General features: G+C 38.9%; 1 protein-coding gene across 1 annotated transcript in view; it reads left to right on the top strand.

Moving 5' to 3' along the window:
- Nucleotides 1–320: 320 nt before the first annotated feature.
- FBXO11 (F-box protein 11) overlaps nucleotides 321–23818 on the top strand; it is a 106012-nt gene continuing 82514 nt past the window's right edge. Inside the window, exon 1 of the mRNA XM_059078296.2 lies at nucleotides 321–1342. Within this exon, the coding sequence (XP_058934279.1) occupies nucleotides 1105–1342 (238 nt within the window). The 5' untranslated portion in view covers nucleotides 321–1104. The remainder of the gene's footprint in view (nucleotides 1343–23818) is intronic.

Here is a 23818-nt window from a genome sequence, read left to right on the forward strand (position 1 = left end):
ATCGTCGCTACGCACCAGCGCTCTCTTCACCCAACCCCCGCTCTATTATATGCCCTGATACCTCCCCATTATCACCCGCCCCACCACACTCCCCATCTCCTCCTTCCCCCCTCCTTGGCTGGGGAGGGAGGAAACCCGAGAGAGGAAACAGGGCGTTGAAGGAAGGGACTTGGCGATAAGAGCAGGGGCTCCATTGGCCCGAAGGTTGTATGAGCGCCTTCCATTGGCTGCTTTGCCGAAATCCCCGCCCATCTACTTCCCCGCCCATTCGCCCCTCCCCCGACGCCCCGCGGCCCTCCCCCGCGCCCCTAGCCAGCCCCGCGGCGGGGAGGGACCGACTGGGCGAGTGGCGGCTCCGGCGGTGTCAATGGCTCCTCCTGCCACGGAGCAGCAGCAGAAGCAGCGGCGACGGAGCTGAGGAGGAGAAGGAAAGGCTCCTTTAAGGAGGAGTTACGACGACGCCTCTTTTTCCCCCTATCTCCTCCCTTCACACTCATTTCCCCTTCGCCGAGGAGAGAAGGGGGGGAGGAGAGAGAAGAGGCCGAAGAAAGAGAGAAAAAATTCCTCTCAGAAATCTCTTTCTGGGGGTGTGGGGGGGAGGAAGAGGAAAAAAAAAAAAGAGCCGGGCGCCCCCTGCTCCCTCCCTCCCTTCTCTCCCTCTCTTCTTCTCCTTCCCCCTTCCTCACCCGCCCGCCCACTCCCCCCGCCGCCGGAGACGCCGCTCGGGAGTCGGCGGGACCGGGGTCTGTCTCCTCAGCCGCCGACGCCGCGCTTCGCCTCGGGATCCCCAGGCGGGCGGACGCCCTTTCTTTCTCTCGCTCTGCCCGTCTTTCTGTCTCTGTCCCTCGCCGCCGCCCCGCCCGGCGGCCTCGGCCTTCCCCGTGCGTCAGGCCCGCCCGCCGGGCCTCGCTCGGTCTCTGTCTGTCTCCGCGGGCCTTTCTCTTGACTCGGGGTCTCGCTCGCTCCTCCGCCCTTACCATCTCCCCTTCCTCTCACCCCTTTTCCTTCCTCCCCCCTCTCCCCACCCCCTTCTCCTGCCCCGGAGCTCGCGGTGCGTGTGCGTGTGTGTGTCCCTCCGCCGACGCCGCCACCTCAGCCCGGCAAATGAACTCCGTCCGAGCCGCCAACCGGAGACCCAGGCGAGTGTCGCGGCCGCGCCCGGTGCAGCAACAGCAGCAGCAGCAGCAGCAGCAACCCCCGCAGCAGCCGCCGCCGCAGCCGCCCCAGCAGCAGCCGCCGCAGCAGCAGCCTCCGCCGCCGCCGCAGCAGCAGCAGCAGCCTCCGCCGCCGCCACCGCCGCCTCCGCCGCTGCCCCAGGAGCGGAACAACGCCGGCGAGCGGGGTAAGGCCGCGTTCCCTCTCCGCCTCCCGGCCGGCCGGGACCTGCGGGAAGGGAAGCTGGGGCGGGGGCGGCTTGTGCGCCCGGGGGTGGGAGACGGAGGCTGAGCGGAGGCGGGTCCCCCGGTGCCGCAGTGTCAAGCCCGGCTTGGGCCCTGGCCGGCAGGAAAAGCCGCGGCTTCCCGACTCGCCCGGGCTCTAGCTCAGGCCGCGCTTTGTTTGGTTTCGGGGGCTCGGCACCCTCTCCCCCCACCCATCCTTCTGGCTTCTCGGCTCGCTCACGGACCCCGCAGGAGTCTGTTGGTGGGTGGGGGAAGAGCGAAGGGTGGGATTTCCCCCTTCTCGGCAGTCTTCCACGGTTTGATCTCTCGTTTCTAATAGGAGGTGGGGGGAGCGGCTGGGAGTGATCGGGTGGTTGGGGCTGGCTGGGGAACTTGTTTTTCCCCCTTTTCTCTGTTAGCCTCCCCCTTCCTGTGGAGGAGGGGAGAGGGGGACTCGGAGTGGTCGGTGGTGTTGGCCGGGGAACTTGTTTCCCCCGCCCCCCTCCCTAAGTCACGGGGTAGGGGGAGCAGCTTCTCTTCTCCCAACCCCACGATGTTTGCTGCGCAGTTTGGCTTTAGTTACAGAACCCCCGGGAAGGACCCGTTAAATCAAGACCTTTAAGTAAATGTAGAATCCATCGGCCATTTCCAGCCCCCTCCCTCGCGTGCAGTGCAGTTACCCTTCCGCTCTATCTACACCCCTCTCGCCTGTCCCCCCCCGCGGCGTACCCCCAGGCCACTGTGCTACCCCTCCATCTCCCAGTGGGATTTAAACTCCCTTTCCTTAGAACTGGCCCCTTGGGAGAGAGTGTGTGTGTGTTTGTGTGTGTGTGTGTTGTGTCCAAGGCCTAGTGAAATGTGTCATTTGGACTCAACTGTGCAGCTCTGTCTGGTAACCACCATTGTCTAAGGGCTGAGGCTCCGTAGGGTTGGATTCTTGCTTTAGCAAAAATAATGTTCAGTTCTACTTTGAAGATGTGGTTATTTGGGGAGGTTCAGGAGGTGGGGTGTTGGACCTTGGTCTCCAAATGCAACTATTCTCTTTATTAGCTGCTCTCAGTGGGGGTGGAGGTCAGTACCATATTTATGTATACGGTTGTTTTAAGGAGGAGGGGAATTGTTAGGAGACATTTTGCGTGTTTTCGTTGGCGGATTAAGGTTAATTTTATATGCGTTGGTTGTCACACCTCCTTTGATTAAGGGAATTAAGATTAAATGCCTTTTTAAAATTATACATTCTTTCCTTAAAAATTGTTTTATTGTTGTACTTGATCAGAATACTTAGCAAATGAAAGAGCGAGATGATAATCTGAAAAATAGTTTAAAGGGTTTTCACTAGTCACTGCTACGGATAGTCCTTGTGAAAGCAGTTGTCTATATGTTGCTTGAAAGAATGTGATGTTTCAAGTCAATTAGAGGTCTTGTGCAACATTATTGGTAATGTATTTTAATGATTCTTGGATATATTTACAGATTTTTTGTAAACTAAAAATATTTGTAGTTTCAACATTTCCTTTTACATTTGCATATCAGGGTTCTCCTGTGTTCCATTCAAACAATATTCAAGTCTCCTTCCAGAATTGGTGCTATATGTAATAGAGTTGACTGTTTTTTGAGAAAACGATGACACTGGATTGAAATCATAATAAGGATTCTATTGCTAGAAGTAAGCTTTTCCAAGATGTACTGATTTGTTAATTGCATTAACAGTGGTTCAGATCCTTTCAGCCAAACTTAGTCCCATTGTGTATTTTTAAATGTTAATTCTGAATCTCCTTTTCACGATTTGTGTGTGTTTTCAAACTTAGTTGAGATCCTTATATCGTGGTCACTTTTCTTCATTTGTTTGAAATTATTAGCTACTAAAGTCTATTTCCTTTTGAAACAAAGTGACTTCGTAGTTGGCAGTCACATGCCGGAGTGTCATTTTTCTTTTCATTGATATCCATAAACTGACTAAGATGTTCATGAATCAGAATTTCAGTATGTACCCAACCAAATGGTAAATCATATTCACTGTAGAGTTGTTACTTTGCTGTTGCTAGTAGGAACTGTTCTGGAGATTCTATGTTGGCACAGAGGGGGAAAGAACTTGCTGATTAGCCTTCAGGGAAAATGCTATGGGTCTTTTGGAAGGCAAATGGCCTCAAAATGAATGAAACATTAAGATGAATTAAAAGACTAAAATTAAAAAGATTTTGCTAGTTTTATGTAAAAGATATGTCATTCTTTGAAAATTGGCATTTTGATTATATTTTAAATGTACAGTTCGCATAATGATCAGAAGCTAGCCAAGAAGAATGCTTTTCATTTTAACAGTTTTATGGAGTATGCAAAGTATCACTATTTCTGGTTTAAATAGGAAAGGTTTTTTGTTTGTTTGAAAATATGCTGGGTTTCATAATTTTGTCAAGGTAATGAAGGAACTACAGCTAACGTTGTGCGTGTGCATGTTTTACTTTTTACTAACTTTTAATGGATATGTAACTCTTGCAGTAGAGTCTTGGATAGAGTTACATAATAGTGGATCAGACAGCTTTCCAAGTAGGGAATTGAAGTGAGACTGTTTCAAGGCAAGTTAATTCAATCTATATAAAAGAATCACTTATTTAATGTAAAGGGTGGACTTAAGGCTTTTATAGTAATAAAAGTTATAGGATAGTGTTTTTTTTCAAGCAAAAATTCTGTCAGAACTGGTTTTTAGTTGCTTCTTTGCCCTCGTGTTAATTAGTCTAAAAACTTCTTTGACACCTCCTTTGTATTTGAATGTTTGTAATGACCAATGTTTAAAGAAGAAAGAAACAGCCTTATGGAGTGAAATCTTATGAGGACTTTTCAAAGCCTTTCTTGAGGGAGATTTTCTTACACCCCACATTGAGAAATAATCAGTCTCCGTGTTTCATGGAATGCTTTCTTCATTCATTTTACCCGAAATGGTCCACTGTCTAAAGAAGGAATACAAATCATGAGCATTTTTAGGCTGTTAGTTTAAAATCCTGCGTTTAGGGTTTCACGTACCACTTTAAGCTGGTAGAAAATAATTTGTGTTCCACATAGGGACCCTTTGATAATATATTGCAGATTCAGTGAAACTGAAAGTAGTGTGGGGTTGGATTTTATATATTCGTTTTCTTTTAAAATCCTAAAAGGATTTAGTTTTTGCATCTTGTTCTGCTGAATTTATCTTGAAATCTATTTGGTAGTCTTTTTTTAGAAGTATGTATGAGGAAAGCTTACAAGTCTGCAGAAGTGCTATGTATTCTGAGCATTTTCAGTTTCTAGTTGTTAAAATTGATTACTTTGAATAGGTATTAAATGCACGTGATTTAAAATTCAAAAGTCCCTTTCCTAAACCTGCCTTCAGCTACCAAATTCTACCTGGAATCAGTCTATTGATTGATTATTATGTTTGCTATTAATTTCTCATTTATTATGTTTTAATAAAGGATGAAATTTGACTTCTGAAAATCTTGATATGGAAGTTTTGGAAAATAAGTGTAATTTTCTAGTTATTGGGAAATTCATAAGATTGAAGTGCTGAATTTTAACTATGTGATCGTTTATAGTTCGAGAAAGTCAATGAATACAATATATTAATGGATTTTGCTATTAACTTCTAGTCTGAAATAATTATATAGAGTAAAAATGTAATCAGTCTCTTTAATCCCATATTTGTGGGATTAAAATCTCACCTATTATCCTGGAATTATAGTTGTTGTTGTTGTTTTTTTAAGTGAACTTTTGAAGTAGTTCAGTATATATAGTATTACATAAAATATTCCTGATGTAGCTACATATCTATTATATGCAGCAGTCAGGAAACTCCTTAGTGTTCTATTCATGCATGCTAATTATACTTTTCTGTGGGGTTTTAGCCCATTATATTTTACCTTCGGGTTCTTCCTACTGCTTACAGAATAAGGAAATTGCTGCAACCTTTTTAGATAGAAGAGTTCTGGACAAGGAACCTGATTTTTCCTTTTAGGAATTATGTACTGTGGGTCACTGCTCTCCCATCTTGTGGCTAAACCTTCAAAATATTTACATGGCCTGAGAAGAGAGATGCCACTCAACTGTGTCTGTATGCGTGTGTGCATGTGTGTGTGTGGCCTGTTTCTCAACACTTAGAAATTATTTGAGGAATAGAAATGGGATAGTGACAATACTGTTGTTAGAGTTCTGCTGATAAGGCCTAAGGGTTGTCCCTATACTGATTGTCTCTTTCATTACTGGAAATTCTGGCAAACCCAAGGAAAGGCCAACCAGCTTGGAGATCTACCAGGTAAGGCAAGAAAGACCCAGTTAGTGAGGACCTTGAACTTAAATTTGGCAGAATTCAAGGCTAGTGAATATTTTCTCAGTCTTTTTTTTCTATTTGTTTTAATTTTGAAAATAAACAATCTATAGTAATGAGTTATTTCAGCTTGAGGTCTCTTATTGTTCCCTCTTTTATTCCTAACAAGTTACCTTATTTTGTATCTATCTTGTCCCATTGGTCTCTGAAGGGTTACTCTGTTTCAGACCTTCCATTTCTCAGATTTATCATTCATTTAAATTACATTCTTGTCTTCCAGAGAACTCTGGTTAATATGTGAGGTTGTAAGCAAGGTACCCCCAAATTGCAGTTGTTACCCTCTGAAAATAAAATTATAAAGAAGCAAAATATAAGGGATGAGACAGTTGGGGGTGGTATGATGGCTACAGTTCAGAGTTAAAGCTAGCTAAATGTGGGTTCTAATCCTAGCTATACTACTAGTGAGCTATTTGATATGGGGCAAACAATGGAACCTCTCTGAGCCTTACTTTATTATCTTTAAAATAGGGACGGTAACACTTGTCTTAACAGTAATTGTAAAGATAAGAGATAGTAAAGTACCTAGTAAACTACCTAGCATCTGGTAGATGCTCAATAAATGGCAGCTCTTTTAAATATTAAAAATAATAGTAAGGAATTGAAGCAGCCATTTATAAAACTAAACCTAAGAGATAAAATGTGTATGAGTCACTAAAGAGTTTCCGTCATATCCCAAAATGCGGTCTGGGTGATGTGGTATCACCTCAGAGAAACTGATCTGCAATTATAAATCACTAATCTTATATCTAATGAATTGAAATATTCTTTGAAAAAAGAATAAGAAAATGGAAGAAATGGGTATTTGGAATAATAATAAACATTGACTCTGTTTCTTATGTACTAGAGTCTGTGCCAGACAGTTTTCTTATATACTGTCCCTCTTAGCAATTCTGTATGATGGCTGTTAACATAGCAGTGAATATGCTTGGTAAGCAGCAGAGAAGAATTTCAAAATTGATTTATATCACCTAGTGTTTCCATAAACAGGGAAGAAAGATACTGAAATACATTTGGCAAAATATCTCCATCACTTTTACAGAAAGGAATAACCTAGCCCTTGCAGCACGTCAGTCCCCTGTCCTATCCCATCTTTCCTGTCAGAGGCAGATACGGTAGTACGATGCCAATGATTGTTAAATCATTTGGTTTCACGTTTTCTGAGTAGCTTTCTGATCATAATTTTACCTCATGTAGATTTGTCTCCAGATGAGATTGCACTGATTGGCCCACATGTTTTTCCAGTTTGTTGATGAGATCACTAAGCACTCATTGTGCATAGAAGGGTAGATTTCCCTTGAATTACACATAAGTTATGAATAAAGGGTGTTAAGTCATTTTTTAGTTCATAGTTATAGACTGGACTGTTTCAGGAAGGAAAAAAATGTAAGTTAAATTAGACTTCAGTAGGAATTTCAACAGGTTTGTAGACTAAATGTCCTTTTCTTACCATAGCTTGGTGTCTTTACATGCATAGCTTTGGGTTTTTATATAAGTTTGGTTAACACAAAAAAAATGTGCTTAAACTTAATCCTTAGAAAATAGAAAAATGAAACTAAGTGACTTCCTTTACATAATTTATTTTAATTGAAGGCAAATATTGAAAATATTTACTTTACTTTGAAAATGAATGCGCTGTATATTTTTTTATTTTAAAACACCCCAAATAAGATAGCATAGTTAAAAGCAAATGCAAATCATTTAAGTTAGTTGTTTATTCTCCCAATTTTTAAAAATCTAGTTGTCAAATGTTCTGCCCTTCTAACAGATGGAAAATTGTATGACTGTTCAAAAAAGGAGAAAACATTATTCTCTCAACTGGTGGCTAAACCTTAAAAGGCATTAATGGGAATTCCCTGGTGGTCCAGCGGTTAAGACTGCGCTTCCAGGGCAGGTGGCATGGGTTCGATCCCTGGTCTGGGAAGTTCCGCATACTACGTGGTGTGGCCCCAAATCCAAAAAACATTAATGTATACTTTCAAGTATCATTAGAGATGAGGTGCCATTCATCTTTTTTGTGAAGAGAGCCTACTTTTTTCTCAAAACTTAGAAATAATTCTAGTGATAGAAATGGAGTAAGAAACTGTGCTTTAAAATTATTTTTCTGGTAACAGTGAAAATCTTAGTTTCACAGTTTTTCCATAGTGTACATTCAGCACTCAGATGGTTGAGTTGGGTTGTGTCAGAATCTTTGCTGCAAGTTTGTGTGGAATTAACTGGCTACTATGTGGATTCAACCTTTGGCATTGGTTTCTTTAGTACCATGTGTTGATAACTGACTTGCAAGAGTTTCGCCTTTACTGATTTGCTGACTCTACTTGGGTTTAGATATGAGAATTCTTTTTGCACTCAAGTATTGATTTTGTATCTTGCATCCATAATATATAAATATATATATAATGTGTGTATACACACATATGTATGTATGCGTAAGAACACGTGGCTTTATGACTCTTAACACTTAGGAAAGGAGTGGGGAAAAGGAAAGGCATAGTCACCTGTTACAGTTTTGAGGGTTGGTGTGTATATATATGTCATTAGTAATTGATCTACTTTTTTGAAAAAAGAAAAAAAGTAACAGGCTTTAAGGAAAATTAGAAGTGAGTAGAATTCAACAATGGTAAGTAGGAGTCACTCAAGTTTGTATAATGGCAGAGAAGATCAAAGAAGACTTGTTCAAAATAAATGGGGGGCTTCCCTGGTGGCGCAGTGGTTGAGAGTCCGCCTGCCGATGCCGGGGACACGAGTTCTTGCCCTGGTCCGGGAAGATCCCACAGGCCGTGGAGCGGCTGGGCCCATGAGCCATGGCCGCTGAGCCTGCTCCGCAATGGGAGAGGCCACAACAGTGAGAGGCCCGCGTACCGCAAAAAAAATAAAAATAAAAATAAAATAAAATAAATGGGGATGGGTGAAGACACTATATTTTGAAATCTAGTATTTTTGGCAAACCAATTGTATTATAAAAGAAATTGTGGAATTGCTCATTTTCCTTCTTTATATAGAAGAAATTTCTTATTTACAGTTATTTGTTAAAAGTAGACACAGAACTTTGAATCACTATGGTGTACACTTGAAACTTATATAATACTGTACATCAACTATGCCTCAATTTAAAAACGTAGACACAGAACTAATTCACAGTTGTGTGCGAATGACTGATATCTTTGTAATCCTTTGAAATGTATTTGCATTTTATATTTGGTCAAATTGTCGTATTTTAAGCTCAGTAAAAGTAGGAGAAATAAGCAATTTGGAGAAATACTTTTTGGGGAGGAGTGCTCCCTCAGAGGCAAAATGAGCACATCAGAGGAGGGGGAGAGTGGAAGATTATTGCAAGAATCACTTACCTTACATATTTATTTTTCCTAATCTACTACTTCTGAACCTAAAATTTGTCTTAAAGTTTCACTTTTTCTTCCCCCCAAAAGAGTAATTTTGAGTTGATGGTTTGGAGAGAAGAGAAAGAATTTGAGCAGGTACAATTGACAGTATGTATGGGTCATTTACATTAACAATGGTCATTTGACTAGAAACCGTTTATATGTAACTTTATATGTGTATGTACTATATATATATAACTACATATAGTTATTTAAATTGTAGAAATAATTTTTATTAGTTTTTTTTAAGATTGATTGATGTTTTTTGGCTGCATTGGGTCTTCGTTGAGGCATGCGGAATCTTCTTTGAGGCACACGGGCTCTTTAGTTGCAGCATGCAGGCTTCTCTCTCTAGTTGTGGTGTGTGGGTTTTCTCTCTCTAGTTGTTGCGCCCGGACTTCAGGGTGCACAGACTGTAGTTTTCGGCATGCAGGCTCTCTAGTTGAGGCGTGTGAGCTCAGTAGTTGTGGTACGTGGGCTCTTAGTTCCCTGACCAGGGATCGAACCACGTCCCCTGCATTTACCACTGGACCACCAGGGAAGACTCTATTAGTTTTTTCCAACTTAAGGTTTTGGTGGAAGTATACAAGTGCACACAAATCACTGATGTACAGCTTGATGACTTTTCACAAAGTGAACATATCTGTGTAATCAGTAATACCTAGATCAAGAAATAAAATACTACCTGCATCCCAGAAGTATCCCCCACCCCCACCAGTGCCTTCCCAGTCACTACCCCCAACCCTGTCTTTCTAACTGCTTGAATTAGTTTTACCTGTTTTTGAACTTTAAATGTAATCATCTAATATATGTATATGTATAGCTGATTCATTTTGTTATAAAGCGGAAACTAACACACCATTGTAAAGCAGTTATACTCCAATGAAAATGTTTTAAAAAGTAATAATAAAATAAAATACCAAAAAAGTAATCATCTAGTATGTATTCCTGTTTGACTTATTTTGCTTAATATTTGTATGTCAGTTTCATCCATGTTGTTGCTTGTAGCAATAGTTCATTCTTGTTGCTGAATAAGATTACATTATATGAATAAACTACAATTTATCCATTCTACAACTGATGGATATAGTAGAGTTGTTTCTGTATTTGGCTGTCAGGAATAGTGCTGCTATGAGCATTTTATATTTATCTTCATGAGCACATATACACGTTCCCTTTAAGTTTTATACCTCAGCATATGCCATTGCTTATCTTTTCCAAGGGCAAAACTTCCATTTACTTTGCAAGAAATGGAAGATAAAACAGCTTTAAGACATATGAATATGGCCTCTTATAATTATGTTGTTGAAACTATTTTATTTCAAATATTAGTGTTTTTCTTAAATTTTTTAATATTTCCACTTATGTATCCTTTAACAGTCTGGTGTTAGGCAGTTTACCCATCAACTTAATATGCTTTAATTTTCCCCAGAGATCATAGGTTGGGTTATTTTGAGGAGAGGGGAAATCTTTTTTATATTCAGGGATTTTTAAAACTATTGTGGACCTTAATATGTAATTCTGACTCTTAAGTCCAAAAACTGTTGTTTCTTTCTGCTGCTGCCATATTTTGTTCATCCTTTTTTGTTTGGGACCCTGTTTCTTACTACTTTTTTAAACTTATCCTTTTAACTCCTGTGAAAATATTTTGCTATTGTTTGGTCCAGTTTCATTTTATTTCTTGTTTTTCTGCATATATTGATTATCCTTTGTTATCTTACATTCAGCTTATTTATAAATTATAAAACTTTCACAGAAAAATTGGGGCACATTTTGCTCTCAGAGTTGTTTTCTTAGTCCTTGTCTACATCTCTTCGTTCTTTTCATATAGGAAGAAGGTGTAAAAGTGCCTCTGCCAGCATCATGGATAAGTTCTTCCTCAAGTGAAAGCTTGTGCTGAAGTGCTAGTGATGTATAAGCTTGTATACCCTAAGATACAAGTATCCCCTGAGAATGACAGATGGGCTCTGTTCGTAAAGAACTACTTGCTTGAAACTGATGATACAGTAGCCTCAGATACCAAAGGAGTAAGATTTCATTATTTCATGTCTGCTCTTTCAGCACTTAACAGTCCAGTGTTAGTACTAACAGTTGTTCTTTCTTGTCTACAACAAGCACTGTGGAGAAGACTGTCACCTTCCTTTACATTTTTAAAATTATTATTATTTTTAACCATAGCCACAGTCAGTAAATGTTGCTTGTTAGGTTTGGGAGGGATAAGGAGCCTGAGCTTTTTCAAAGTTGCTTATTCTTTTTTCTGCAGTTGTTTCCTAATCTCATTTCTAAATTAGGAGAGTTTAAATAAGCTGACTTTTGAGATGGTGTGAAACTCTTTCTGTGTCATTTGAGTTAACCAGTATAAATAAGTGAGGTCTGAATTTGGGTATTACTATACATATATATTTCTTGCCTTGATGGAACTTAAAGTTGAGCTAGAGCCTGAATATAAATAACATCTGCGATCAAGATGACTTGAAATAAGCGTGTTGGTATCATTTTCATTGTCTTCTGGTACATATTTTTTAAGAATGAGTGTGTGTGTGTGTGTGTGTGTGTGTGTGTGTGTGTGTGTGTAGGTGTGTGTATCTGGAGTTTCATTTGTAACCTTATCTTTAGACTGTTTGCCGAGACCATACTCTCTTAGAGTTTTCAGTTAAATGCTATTAAGATGAAGTTTTGTTATGACTCCCTACTCTTCGGTATATGTTTTACCGTTTAATCACTCATTGAATTACCTTTGTGCCACACTTAGAAAGTTGTTGCAGCTCAAACATTAAGCCAAGTTATAGCGTTTCTACGTAACTGAGAAAGAAACATGGGCCTAGTGAAGGAAATTACCCACAGAGTTGGGATCATTCATCTTGTTTTCATAGTATTCGTCCTTCCTCATTACATTCATTGTTTTGCCCGTATATGCAGAAACTGAGAGTAGGTTAAAGTTAGATTATGTTGCTAGAATTTAAGTTCAACTGCAGAAATAAAACAACACTTTTGGGTTCTTCATAGCGACTGTAATCCCACGTAACTAGTAGTCGTAACTCTCAAGATGCCTTCATAGATTTTTCTGATTCTGTCTTAGTATCTCTATTGCCACATCTCATGGGGAACCTGTTCTCTATTTCTGAGTTACTTGGTTTGAGAACCTCTTAGCTGAAGTCTTTAAAGCTGAAAAACTGAGCTGGGAGATCTGGATGTAGTGAACTTGTCCAGGGTCTGTAAAGTTCACATACCAATCATAGACATACTTCGATAACACACACATACACACAGTGAAACTGGGAATAGGCACTCTTGATATTGTGAAGTGTCTAAAATTTTTTGGTAAAATCTTAACAGTAGTGCCTTAGGATGGTGGAGGTGAGATGATTTTTTAAATTCTTTCTATAATTCTTTGTTTTTCGAAGACTGTATATGGAATCTGGAAGGAGGGAGGTTTGTATTTATTTTAAAGAATATAATAGTTCTGATTGTGATGTGAACTCATTCTGCTTGGTTTGATGACATAGTCCCCACGTGGGTCATTTTAAATATGAATAAAAGCTTAAAACTCTACATTTTTCAATGCTGTAAGTGTGTTTTAAGTACTTACTAATTTATGGACATTTTTGGGTTTTGTATTCATTATAACTTTAGGATAGTAAGTGGCTAACATCATATATAGGAAATGAGGGTAACTGATGATCAGGAATTCAGAATTAGAAACAAAATTTGATATTTGAAACTTTGAGCTAGTGATACTGTCTTCCCAGGATAAGTTTCTGACTATAGATTATGGTAGTAAATACATACAAATAATATTTTAATTACATTCCTGGCTGAATGATTGAAGATGGAAATTTAGTGTTGCAAATGAACTGGATAATTAGGGGAAAAAAGATTTATTATTGTTCACAACAGATGGCTACTTCCTCTGTACCCTGGTGGTATGAATTCATGTCTATTTGATAATTTTGTATGGGGGGACTATTTTCTTTTCATAAAACTGGTGTTAGCTCTGAAGAAATTAATGGCTATCAGTTTATTAAGTTCAGACAGGGGTTGCTAAGGGAAGCTGTTTCATCATTATCAGTTTTTTAAAAAGCCACATTCCTCCCTTTCTAAGATATTATATTCTACGAAGTTTTGGACTGTGGGATCTAAAGTGTTTGGAAATAAATAAGAACCTGGCAATGTCTTTCAAAAAATAGGGGCCTTTGAAGTTAAATTTAGTAATAAGATTGAGAATTAACTTATCTCACACTCACCTGACTAGTCTTCTCATTATCTTTATAAACCCAAACCAGGAGAAAACAATCATTTCCTCTTACAAAATACACTAAAACTTTCATTGAATGAGGTGAACTGTTAGGCTTTTTTTTTTTTTTTTTTTTTTTTTTTAAGTAGGGGCTATTAATATGGTTTAGGGCAAATCAGTCATTAAATGTAGATTCTAGATAGTGATCAACATAGTTTTATGAAGAACTGATTACAGATATATTTAAAGTGTTTTTCTGAAGTAGTGACTTGGTAGCTGAAGAGGGAACAAGAACAACAGAGCCAGGTTTAAATAAAACATTTTATTCTTTTATGAAGCAGTCATACTGATGTTGTGACAGTTGGGGGAACTTTTAAGTTGTATTATATGGAAGCTACAACTTGTAAAAATAGTGCTAGACATTTGCAAATAGATATTTACTAAATGGTTGTTTCTTTTAACTTTCACCTTCCTTTCCTGGACTCAAATTTGTTCACATAATCACTGATTTAAATGACCGAGCATATTAACTTCATTGATAATTTTTTAAAATGTGATGAGGTTGAGTACTTGAAAAACCAAAAATAGACATCAAATTACTTTGAATAGTCTGTTAAGAAAAAATGAACAAACAAACGTGCTTTAATCTTTGTAGAAATAACCAAAAAATGAGCAGTAGCTTAGAAATGTTGAGCCAGAAGTAACTATAGCAGAAAGTGATTTGGTTTGTAGTTGATTGAATCATCCTAAAGAGTGTGTGTGCGTGTAAACACATGAACTTGTATCGTAGCGATGTTGGAGTGGTTGAAAAAAAGATATGTCTATTAGAAAAATTTAAGTGTTATTCTAAAGAGTAATAAGCTAAAGGGCAAATTAAGAACTTGCAGGGCAAGTAAAAAAACAGTCACTTTTAAAATTGCATCAAAAAAAAAATTAGGAATAAACCTGATCAAGGAGGTGAAAAACTTCTATGCTGAGAACTGTGTAACATTGATAAAGGAATTGAAAATGATTCAAAGAAATGGAAAGATATCTCATATTCTCCAATTGGAAGAATGAATTTTGTTAAAATGGCCCTACTTCCCAAAGCAGTCTACAGATTTAATGTGATCTCTATCAAATTACCCATGACCTTTTTCACAGAACTAGAACAAGTAATCCTAAAATTTATATGGAACTGTAAAGGGACCCAGAATTGCCAAAGCAATCCTGAGGAAAAAGAACAAAGCTGGAGGCATAACTCTCCCAGACATCAGATGATACTACAAAGCTACAGTAATCAAAACAGAGTGGTATTGGCACAAAAACAGACATATGGATTAGTGGAACAGAATAGAGAGCCCAGAAATAAACCCACATATCTACAGTCAATCTTCGACAAAGGGGGCAAGAATATACAATGGAGAAAAGACAGTCTGTTCAGAAAGTGGTGTTGGGAAAACTGGACAGCTGCATGTAAATCACTGAAGTTAGAACACTCCCTTATATCATACACAAAAATAAACTCAAAATGGCTTAAAGACTTAAATATAAGGCATGATGCCATAAAACTCCTAGAAGAGGAAGGACATAGGCAAACATTCTCTGACATAAATTGTACCAATGTTTTCTTAGGTCAGTCTCCCAAGGTGATAGAAATAAAAGCAAAAATAAATAAATGGGACCTAATCAAACTTAGAAGCTTTTGCACAGCAAAAGAAACTATAAAATGAAAAGACAGCCTACAGACTGGGAGAGAATATTTTCAAATGACCCACAGGGCTTAATTTCTGAACTACACAAACAGCTCATAAAACTCAATTAAAAAAAACAGGCCAGTCAGAAAATGGGGAGAAGACCTAAATAGGCGTTTCTCCAAAGAAGACATACAGAAAGAAGGCCAACAGGCACATGAAAAGATGCTCAACATCACTAATTATTAGAGAAATACAAATCAGAACTACAATGAAGTACCACCTCACACCGGTCAGAATGGCCATCATTTAAAAGTCTACAAATAAAAGCTGGAGAGGATGTGGAGAAAAGGGAACCCTCCTACACTGTTGGTGGGAATGTAAATTGGTGCAGCCACTATGGAAAACAGTACGGAAGTTCCTTAAAAAAACTAAAAATAGAGTTGCCATATGATTCAGTAATCCCACTCATGGGCATATATCTAGAGAAAACTCTAATTCGAAAAGATACATGCACCCCAGTGTTCATAGCAGCACTATTCTCAATAGCTAAGACTTGGAAGCAACCTAAATGTCCATCAGCAGATGAACAAATAAAGAAGTTGTGGCATGTATACACAATGGAATACTATTCAGACTAAAAAGAATGAAATAATGTCATTTGCAGCAACATGGATAGACTTAGAGATTATCATACTAAGTGAAGTAAGAGAAAAAGGTAAATATCCTATGTTATCACTTACATGTGGAATCTGAAGTATGACACAAATGAGCTTATTTACAAAACAGAAACAGACTCACAGACATAGAAAACAATTTTATGGTTACCAAAGGGGAAAGACGGTGGGGAGGGATAAATCAGGAGTTTAGGATTAGCAGATACAAACTACTATATATAAAATACACAAACAGCAAGGTCCTACTGTAGAGCACAGGGAACTAACTATATTCAATATCCTATTGTAAACCATAATGGAAAAGAATATGAAAAAGAATATATACATGTATAACTGAATCACTTTGTTGTACACCAGAAACTAGCAAAACATTGTAAATCAACTATACTTCAGTTAAAAAAAAATTACTTTCACCTTGTTGAAAGTAAGCCTTAAAAGAAAAATGTTGCTCAGTTATTTTTCTATATTTTCAGAAGATGGCTAGAGAAAATGAATTTACATTAGATTGATTATCTATACTGGTGGAAAAAACATCTTACTAAAGAAGACTATGTACTTTTCTTTGGTGGCAGCTATTATTATTAGATCTTTTAATTATCTTAGAGATAGTAAATTAGAAATTATAGAATGTTGGAAATAGAACCATAGTGCCAGTTCTTGAGGTTTATTCACTTGCTCAGGTTGGAATTAGAACACAGGTTTCCCACTCCCAATCAGTGATGATGGTGTTATCTGTTTTTTTTTTTTTAATATAGATTTTTTATTTATTTATTTATTGGCTGCGTTGGGTCTTTGTTGCTGCGCGTGGGCTTTCTCTAGTTGTGGTGAGCAGGGGATACTCTTTTTTGTGGTGGGCAGGCTTCTCATTGCAGTGGCTTTTCTTCTTGTGGAGCACAGGCTCTAGGGTGTGGGCTTCAGCAGTTGTGGCACACAGGCTCAGTAGTTGTGGCACACGGGCTTAGTTGCTCTGCGGCATGTGGGATCTTCCCAGACCAGGGCTCAAACCTGTGTCCCCTGCATTGGCAGGCAGATTCTCAACCACTGCACCACCAGGGAAGTCCCAGTGTTATTCTTGTTCTGGAGTTTCATTATCATTCTGTTCATTTTTCAGTTTAGAGATTTGTTAAACCTATTGATCTGATAAACTTCTCTGTAATTCCTTAGTTGAACTAAACAAAATTAATTTTTTTAGACTACTTCTCTTAGTAACTTAAAAAGAATATGCAAGTAAGATTATAGTTTTTCATTTATTGGTTGACTTAATTTTTTTGTTGTTGTTTTGTTTTGGCTGTGACTGGTTGGAAAAAAAGGCAATTATATTGATATTATTCAGTGTAAGGTAAACCATGTTTGACAATAGATTAATATGGTGATTCCCAGTGTAACTGATTTCAGATTATTAAAAACTGGTTAATGCTTTTGAAGAGGTAAAGCATTTTTTTTTCCACTATGAATTAAAGTGTCCATTTATGATACTGGTGGTATTTCAGTCAATAAGGAAGTGATTTACTATTCACTAAATGATACTGAGACCATTGATTATTCATTTGGAAAAACATTCAGTTAATTTCCTAGTTTGTACAATAACAAGAAATACATTCCAAATGATTAAAGAGCTCAAAATTTTTTTTAATTAAAAAAATTTTTTGTAGTAAAAACATCTAACGTGAGATCTACTCTTTTAACAAATTTTTAAGTGTACAATACAGTATTGTTAACTATAGGCAAGATGTTGTACATCAGATCTCGAGAACTTATTTATCTTTCATAACTGAAACTCTATATGCATTGAATAGCAACTCTTCATTTCCCCTTCCCCCTAGGCCTTGGCAACCACGATTCTACTCTCTGCTTCTGTGAGTTTGACTATTTTAGATACTTCATATAAGTGGAATCATATAGTATTTGTCCTTCTGTAACAGGCTTATTTCACTTAGGATTATGTTCTCCTAGTAAGAGCTCAGTGTTTTTTAAAAATCTGAGAAGAAAGTAGGCCAAAAAAAATCCAAAAGTCATTAAAGAAACATCAGGAAATTGACTATACAAAATAAATTGAAAGGTCTATGCAAGAAAGGTGAAAAAGGGCTTCCCTGGTGGCACAGTGGTTGAGAGTCCGCCTGCCAATGCAGGGGACACAGGTTCGTGCCCTGGTCCGGGAAAGATCCCACATGCCGCGGAGCGGCTGGGCCTGTGAGCCATGGCCGCTAAGCCTGCGCGGCCGCATCCAGAGCCTGTGCTCCGCAGCGGGAGAGGCCACAACAGTGAGCAGCCTGCATACCGCAAAAAAAAAAAAAAAAAAAAAAAAGGTGAAAAAACAAAGTTAAGGCAAAGGAAAGACTGGGAAAAAAAAAATCTATACCTATCCAACATACAAATAATTAATATATATGAATCTTTATGAAAAAAAATTTAGAGATAAAATATAACTTATTGAGCTGAATCCTCTTTTTTTTTTTTTTTTTTTTTTTTTTTTGGTGGTACGCGGGCCTCTCACTGTTGTGGCCTCTCCCGTTGCGGAGCACAGGCTCCAGACGCACAGGCTCAGCGGCCATGGCTCACGGGCCCAGCCGCTCCGCGGCATGTGGGATCTTCCCGGACCGGGGCACGAACCTGTAATCCCCTGCATCGGCAGGCAGATTCTCAACCACTGTGCCACCAGGGAAGCCCCTGAATCCTCTTTTAAAAACTATGTGCCATCCCATTCCCCTCCTCACTGTCACCCTTCTTAGAAACCACTGTCATGAATTTGATAAGAACTTGTTCATTCCTTTTTAAAAATATTTTTACATGTATGTGTGCATCTGTAAACATTCATGGTTATGGTTGTTGCTGTGGGAAAGTAAGAGCTTGCCTTCAGGATGTTTATGGCTCAGTGGATAAACACAAATATGAAATATTCTCTCAAAAGACATTTAATGTGTGCCAAGTGAGTGGTATAAATCATGAGTGCCTGGCACTCTAGAAATTTTTAAATGGTTGCTAAATGAATTAATGAATACAGAAGTATTTGAAACTTAAAGGAGAAGTCAGTTCTTTTCTCTTCCTCTATCCTACTCCCCAGAGGTAACTGTTAATTGTGTTTGTGTGTGTGTTTGTGTTTACTTTTGAGTTTGTTTAATGCATGTGTATATAAATACACGTACTTTAAAAAAAATAAATTTATTTATTTATTTTTGGCTACATTGGGTCTTTGTTACTGTGTGCAGGTTTTCTCTAGTTGCGGCGAGCAGGGGCTACTCTGTTGCATTATGCAAGCTTCTCATTGCGGTGATTTCTCTTGTTGCAGAGCACGGTCCTAGGCACGGGCTTCAGTAGTTGTGGCACGTGGGCTCAGTAGTTGTGGTTCGCGGGCTCTAGAGTGCAGGCTCAGTAGTTGTGGTGCACAGGCTTACTTGCTCCACGGCATGTGGGATCTTCCTGGACCAAGGCTCAAACCCAGAACCCCTGCATTGGCAGGCAGATTCTCAACCACTGTGCCACCAGGGGAGCCCCACATACTTTTTTCATTAAAAAGAAACGACACTGTATGTGTTAACTTGTAATTTTTTTCTTTCTTTTTTTTTTTTCGCGGTACGCAGGCCTCTCACTGTTATGGCCTCTCGCGTAGTGGAGCACAGGCTCCGGATGCGCAGGCTCAGCGGCCATGGCTCACGGGCCCAGCCGCTCTGCGGCATGTGGGATCCTCCCAGACCAGGGCACGAACCCATATCCCCTGCATCAGCAGGCGGACTTTAAACCACTGCGCCACCAGGGAAGCCCTAAATTTTTTCTTTTTACTTAAATATATCCTGAGCTTTTATTTCTTTTAAAATAACAATGTAAAGAGTTACCTCATTCTTTTTTCGTTGAATAGTCCATTATGTGAATGTACCACAATTTATATTAAATGTACCTCTATTGATTAACATTTAGGTACTTTTTTTTGCTATTATAGGATTTCAGTGTTGTACAAATGTCTTTATATGTTTATGTCACAATTTCAGTAGTTTTGTAAAAGTGGGTTACTGAGTCAAAAGAATATTTGCTTGCATTTTGTTTTTAATTTTATTTTTTTTGTGGTACGTGGGCCTCTCACTGTTGTGGCCTCTCCCGTTGCGGAGCACGCTCTGGACGCGCAGGCTCAGCGGCCATGGCTCGTGGGCCTGGCTGCTCCGCGGCATGTGGGATGTTCCCAGATCAGGGCACGAACCCGTGTCCCCTGCATTGGCAGGCGGATTCTCAACCACTGCGCCACCAGGGAAGCCCTCAACATATCATTATTTTCCCACTATGAATATGTCTGCATGTATGTATATATTCTTTAATGGCTACAGGCTGTATTTTATGTATACTTGAATTTATTTGATCATTCCTCTACTATTAGACAGGCAGGTTACTTCTAATTTTTTTCTATTATAAGTTACACTGTAAGGAGAAATCATCAGGATCGGCCCTATGAGTTCCAGCATTGAGATTCCCCATCTTTCCAAAGACACCAGTGATAGATTAAACATGCACACATAGTTAATAGTCAGACTTCTGGCATGATTATAGCTGCATAACTCTACATTTTTTCCCTCTAGAAGTCATAAAAATTAAGAATAAGAAGGAGAAAAAGAATTTAAAAATGCTTCGACTTTTATTTTCAGTGAACTGAAAGACATAAAATGTAGACTCCAAATTATGTTTAAAGGCTATCAAAAGTATCTTGAGAAGGAGCAGAAGATGCGAGCTTACATATATTTATTGAAGTTAAGGGTTCACCTTGAAGTTCAAAAGCTAAATCTCTTGTGATGACAGGGTTGGTGACAGAAATACCTGGTTTGATTCAGAAAAGAAGAAAAGGTAGAGCTACATTTACACAGAGCAGTATGTACAGGAACCAGCTTTTCTCCCTATTCTCTCTAGCATCAAAGGAGGAGAGAGTCTATGGACTTTGAGGTCTGTCCTTCACTCCACACACCCTCTCCCCACTGTTACTCCTGGAAGCTATGTAAATAGCTGGTTAAGGAAAAATCCAATTTATCTTTTGATAACAAATACAAAAGAGGCTGACATGGCAGCAGAACTTCCAAAGAACAAAGGACCCTCACTAGAAAAATATTGCTACAGAGCACATGAAAATTGTGACCCACCATTTAACCATACTTTTCTAGAGCTGGAAAAACGTTTAAAAGTTCTTCTACAAAAAAAAAAAAAAACCACAAATCAGAAATGCAGGAACTCAGGGAAAAAAGACAGGAAGGCAACAGGAGGTGATTAAATGTGAGAGAAATTTTCAGAAAATGACAGAAAAGACAATAGATCCAACACACTTAAATTAAAACTCCTATATAAGAAAACCAAAACAGTGCAATGGAACAAATTGTTATAGGTACAGTTAAAACGTAGCTGAACTGAAATGTACCTATTGAAAGGGCACCTGTGCCAGGGAAAACTGATCAGAATGGTCATAAAGATAAAGATTCCTTTGGACAGCCAACTACCCTCCTCATCCCCCCTACAAAGTTCTTTACAAGGGTTTGATGTTAGGCTGGCCTCAGATTTCTGTACAACATTCAATACCAGAAGATGGTAGAGCAACGTTTACAAGATAAGGAAGCAGAGTGAGAGCCAAAGATTTCATATCCAGTTATGCCATTCATCAAGTATGAAAGGTGTAAACAGAACTCAGGGAATAGTGTATATACATGAGCCCTTCTTGAGAAAACTGTTAAAGCATAAACTTCAGCCAGCCAAGAGACATCTGGGGAAAGGATTGGTTGTAACCATTAAATATATATATATATATATATATATATATATATATATATATATATATATATATAAAATAACCCTAAAGACTACAAATGTGGAGATTATGATGACAGAACATAATGTTAATGTTATATACCTTGATGATGTAGAAATGATAAAAACTAATAAAATTTGAGAGAAGGAAGTTTATAGATTACCTCATTGTAATTACTGGTAGTCAAAACAGTATTTAAAGATCATAAATCAAGTAGAAGTATAAACATGTTTAACACTTCAAAGGAAATGCTAAAGATAATACTATTGATTGAATTAGGTAAGGGGAGGAAGAGGAAACATGTTTAACATTGTTCTTATTAAGGAACTAATAGGTATTACCTTAAAAATATAAAAATCTAGTGGAATTCTAAGTCATAATATGAAAGTTAACCCTTAGAACAAAAATAAAACCTTACTAAATACTGAAAGAACTACAAACCTATCAAAAAGAAAACATCATCTGTTGAAAGGATATTCATATACAGCCACATACAGCCACACATGTAACAAAACATGGCAGTACTAAGACCAAACATATCTTTTATATTAAAAAATATATAAATAGGGCTTCCCTGGTGGCGCAGTGGTTGAGAATCCGCCTTCCAATGCAGGGGACACGGGTTCGTGCCCCAGTCCGGGAAGATCACTCATGCTGCAGAGCGGCTGGGCCCCTGAGCCGTGGCCACTGAGCCTGTGCGTCCAGAGCCTGTGCTCTGCAACGGGAGAGGCCACAACAGTGAGAGGCCTGTGTAAAATAAATAAATAGATAGATAGATAGATAGGCTTAACTCACCTTAAAAAGATTTTCAGATTGGATTTGAGGCAAAACGAATTCTGTAGCTTATACAAGGTATATACTTACAAGAAAATGATTGTGAAAGGTTAACATTTTAAAAGATGGAGGTTCCTTAAAAAACTAAAAATAGAACTACTGTATGACCCAGCAATCCCACTACTGGGCATATACCCAGAGAAAACCATAATTCAAAAAGATACATTCACGGACTTCCCTGGTGGTGCAGTGGTTGAGAATCTTCCTGCCAATGCAGGGGACATGGGTTCGAGCCCTGGTCTGGGAACATCCCACATGCCACAGAGCAACTAGGCCCGTGAGCCACAGCTACTGAGCCTGCACATCTGGAGCCTGTGCTCTGCAGCAAGAGAGACCGCGATAGTGAGAGGCCTGCGCACTGCCATGAAGAGTGGCCCCTACTTGCTGCAACTAGAGAAAGCCCTCGCACAGAAACGACCCAACACAGCCAAAAATAAATAAATAAATAAATTTTTTTTAAAAGATACATGCAGGGACTTCCCTGGTGGCTCAGTGGTTAAGAATCCGCCTGCCAATGTAGGGGACACGGGTTTGAGCCCTTGTCCAGGAAGATCCCACATGCCACAGAGCAGCTAAGCCCATGTACCACAACTACTGACCCTGTGCTGTAAAGCCCACGAGCTTCAACTACTGAGCCCGTGTACCACAACTACTGAAGCCTGGACACCTAGAGCCCGTGCTCCGCAACAAGAGAAGCCACCACAATGAGAAACCCAAGCACTGCAACAAAGAGTAGCCCCTGCTCACTGCAACTAGAGGAAACCTGTGCAGTAACAAAGACCCAATGCAGCCAAAAATAAAATTCATTAGTTAATTTTTTAAATTTCCTTTATTAAAAAAAAAAGTTACATGCACCCCAGTGTTCATATATGTGGTACATATATACAATGGCATATTACTCAGCCATAAACAGGAACGAAATTGGGTCATTTGTAGGGGTGTGGATGGACCTAGAGACTGTCATACAGAGTGAAGTAAGTTAGAAAGAGAAAAACAAATATTGTATATTAATGCATGTATGTGGAATCTAGAAAAATGGTATAGATGATCCTATTTGCAAAGCAGAAATAGAGACACTGACGTAGAGAAGAAATGTATGGATACCAAGGGGGATGGGGTGTGGGAGGAATTGGGAGATTGGGATTGACACATATACGCTATTGAGTATAAGATAGATAACTAATGACAACATACCGTATAGCACAGGAAACTCTATTTAATGCACTGTTGTGACCTGAATGGGAAGGAAGTCCAAAAGGGAGGGGATATACATATATGTATGGCTGATTCATTTTGCTGTACAGTAGAAACTAACACAACATTGTAAAGCAACTATACTCTGATAAAAATTAATTTTAAAAAATAAATAAAAGATGGCAAAGTGAAAGGAATTTAGGGGCATCATGATCTTAACATACAAGGTGGAGTTCATACTAAAAAGCAATAGGTAAAGAGTATGTATTCTTAAACAGTACAGTGAAAGTTTAATAGTTGTGAATATCTGTATATCAACTAAAATA

Source organism: Kogia breviceps, chromosome 11, assembly GCF_026419965.1.
Source record: "Kogia breviceps isolate mKogBre1 chromosome 11, mKogBre1 haplotype 1, whole genome shotgun sequence".
Classification (NCBI taxonomy): Eukaryota; Metazoa; Chordata; class Mammalia; order Artiodactyla; family Physeteridae; genus Kogia; species Kogia breviceps.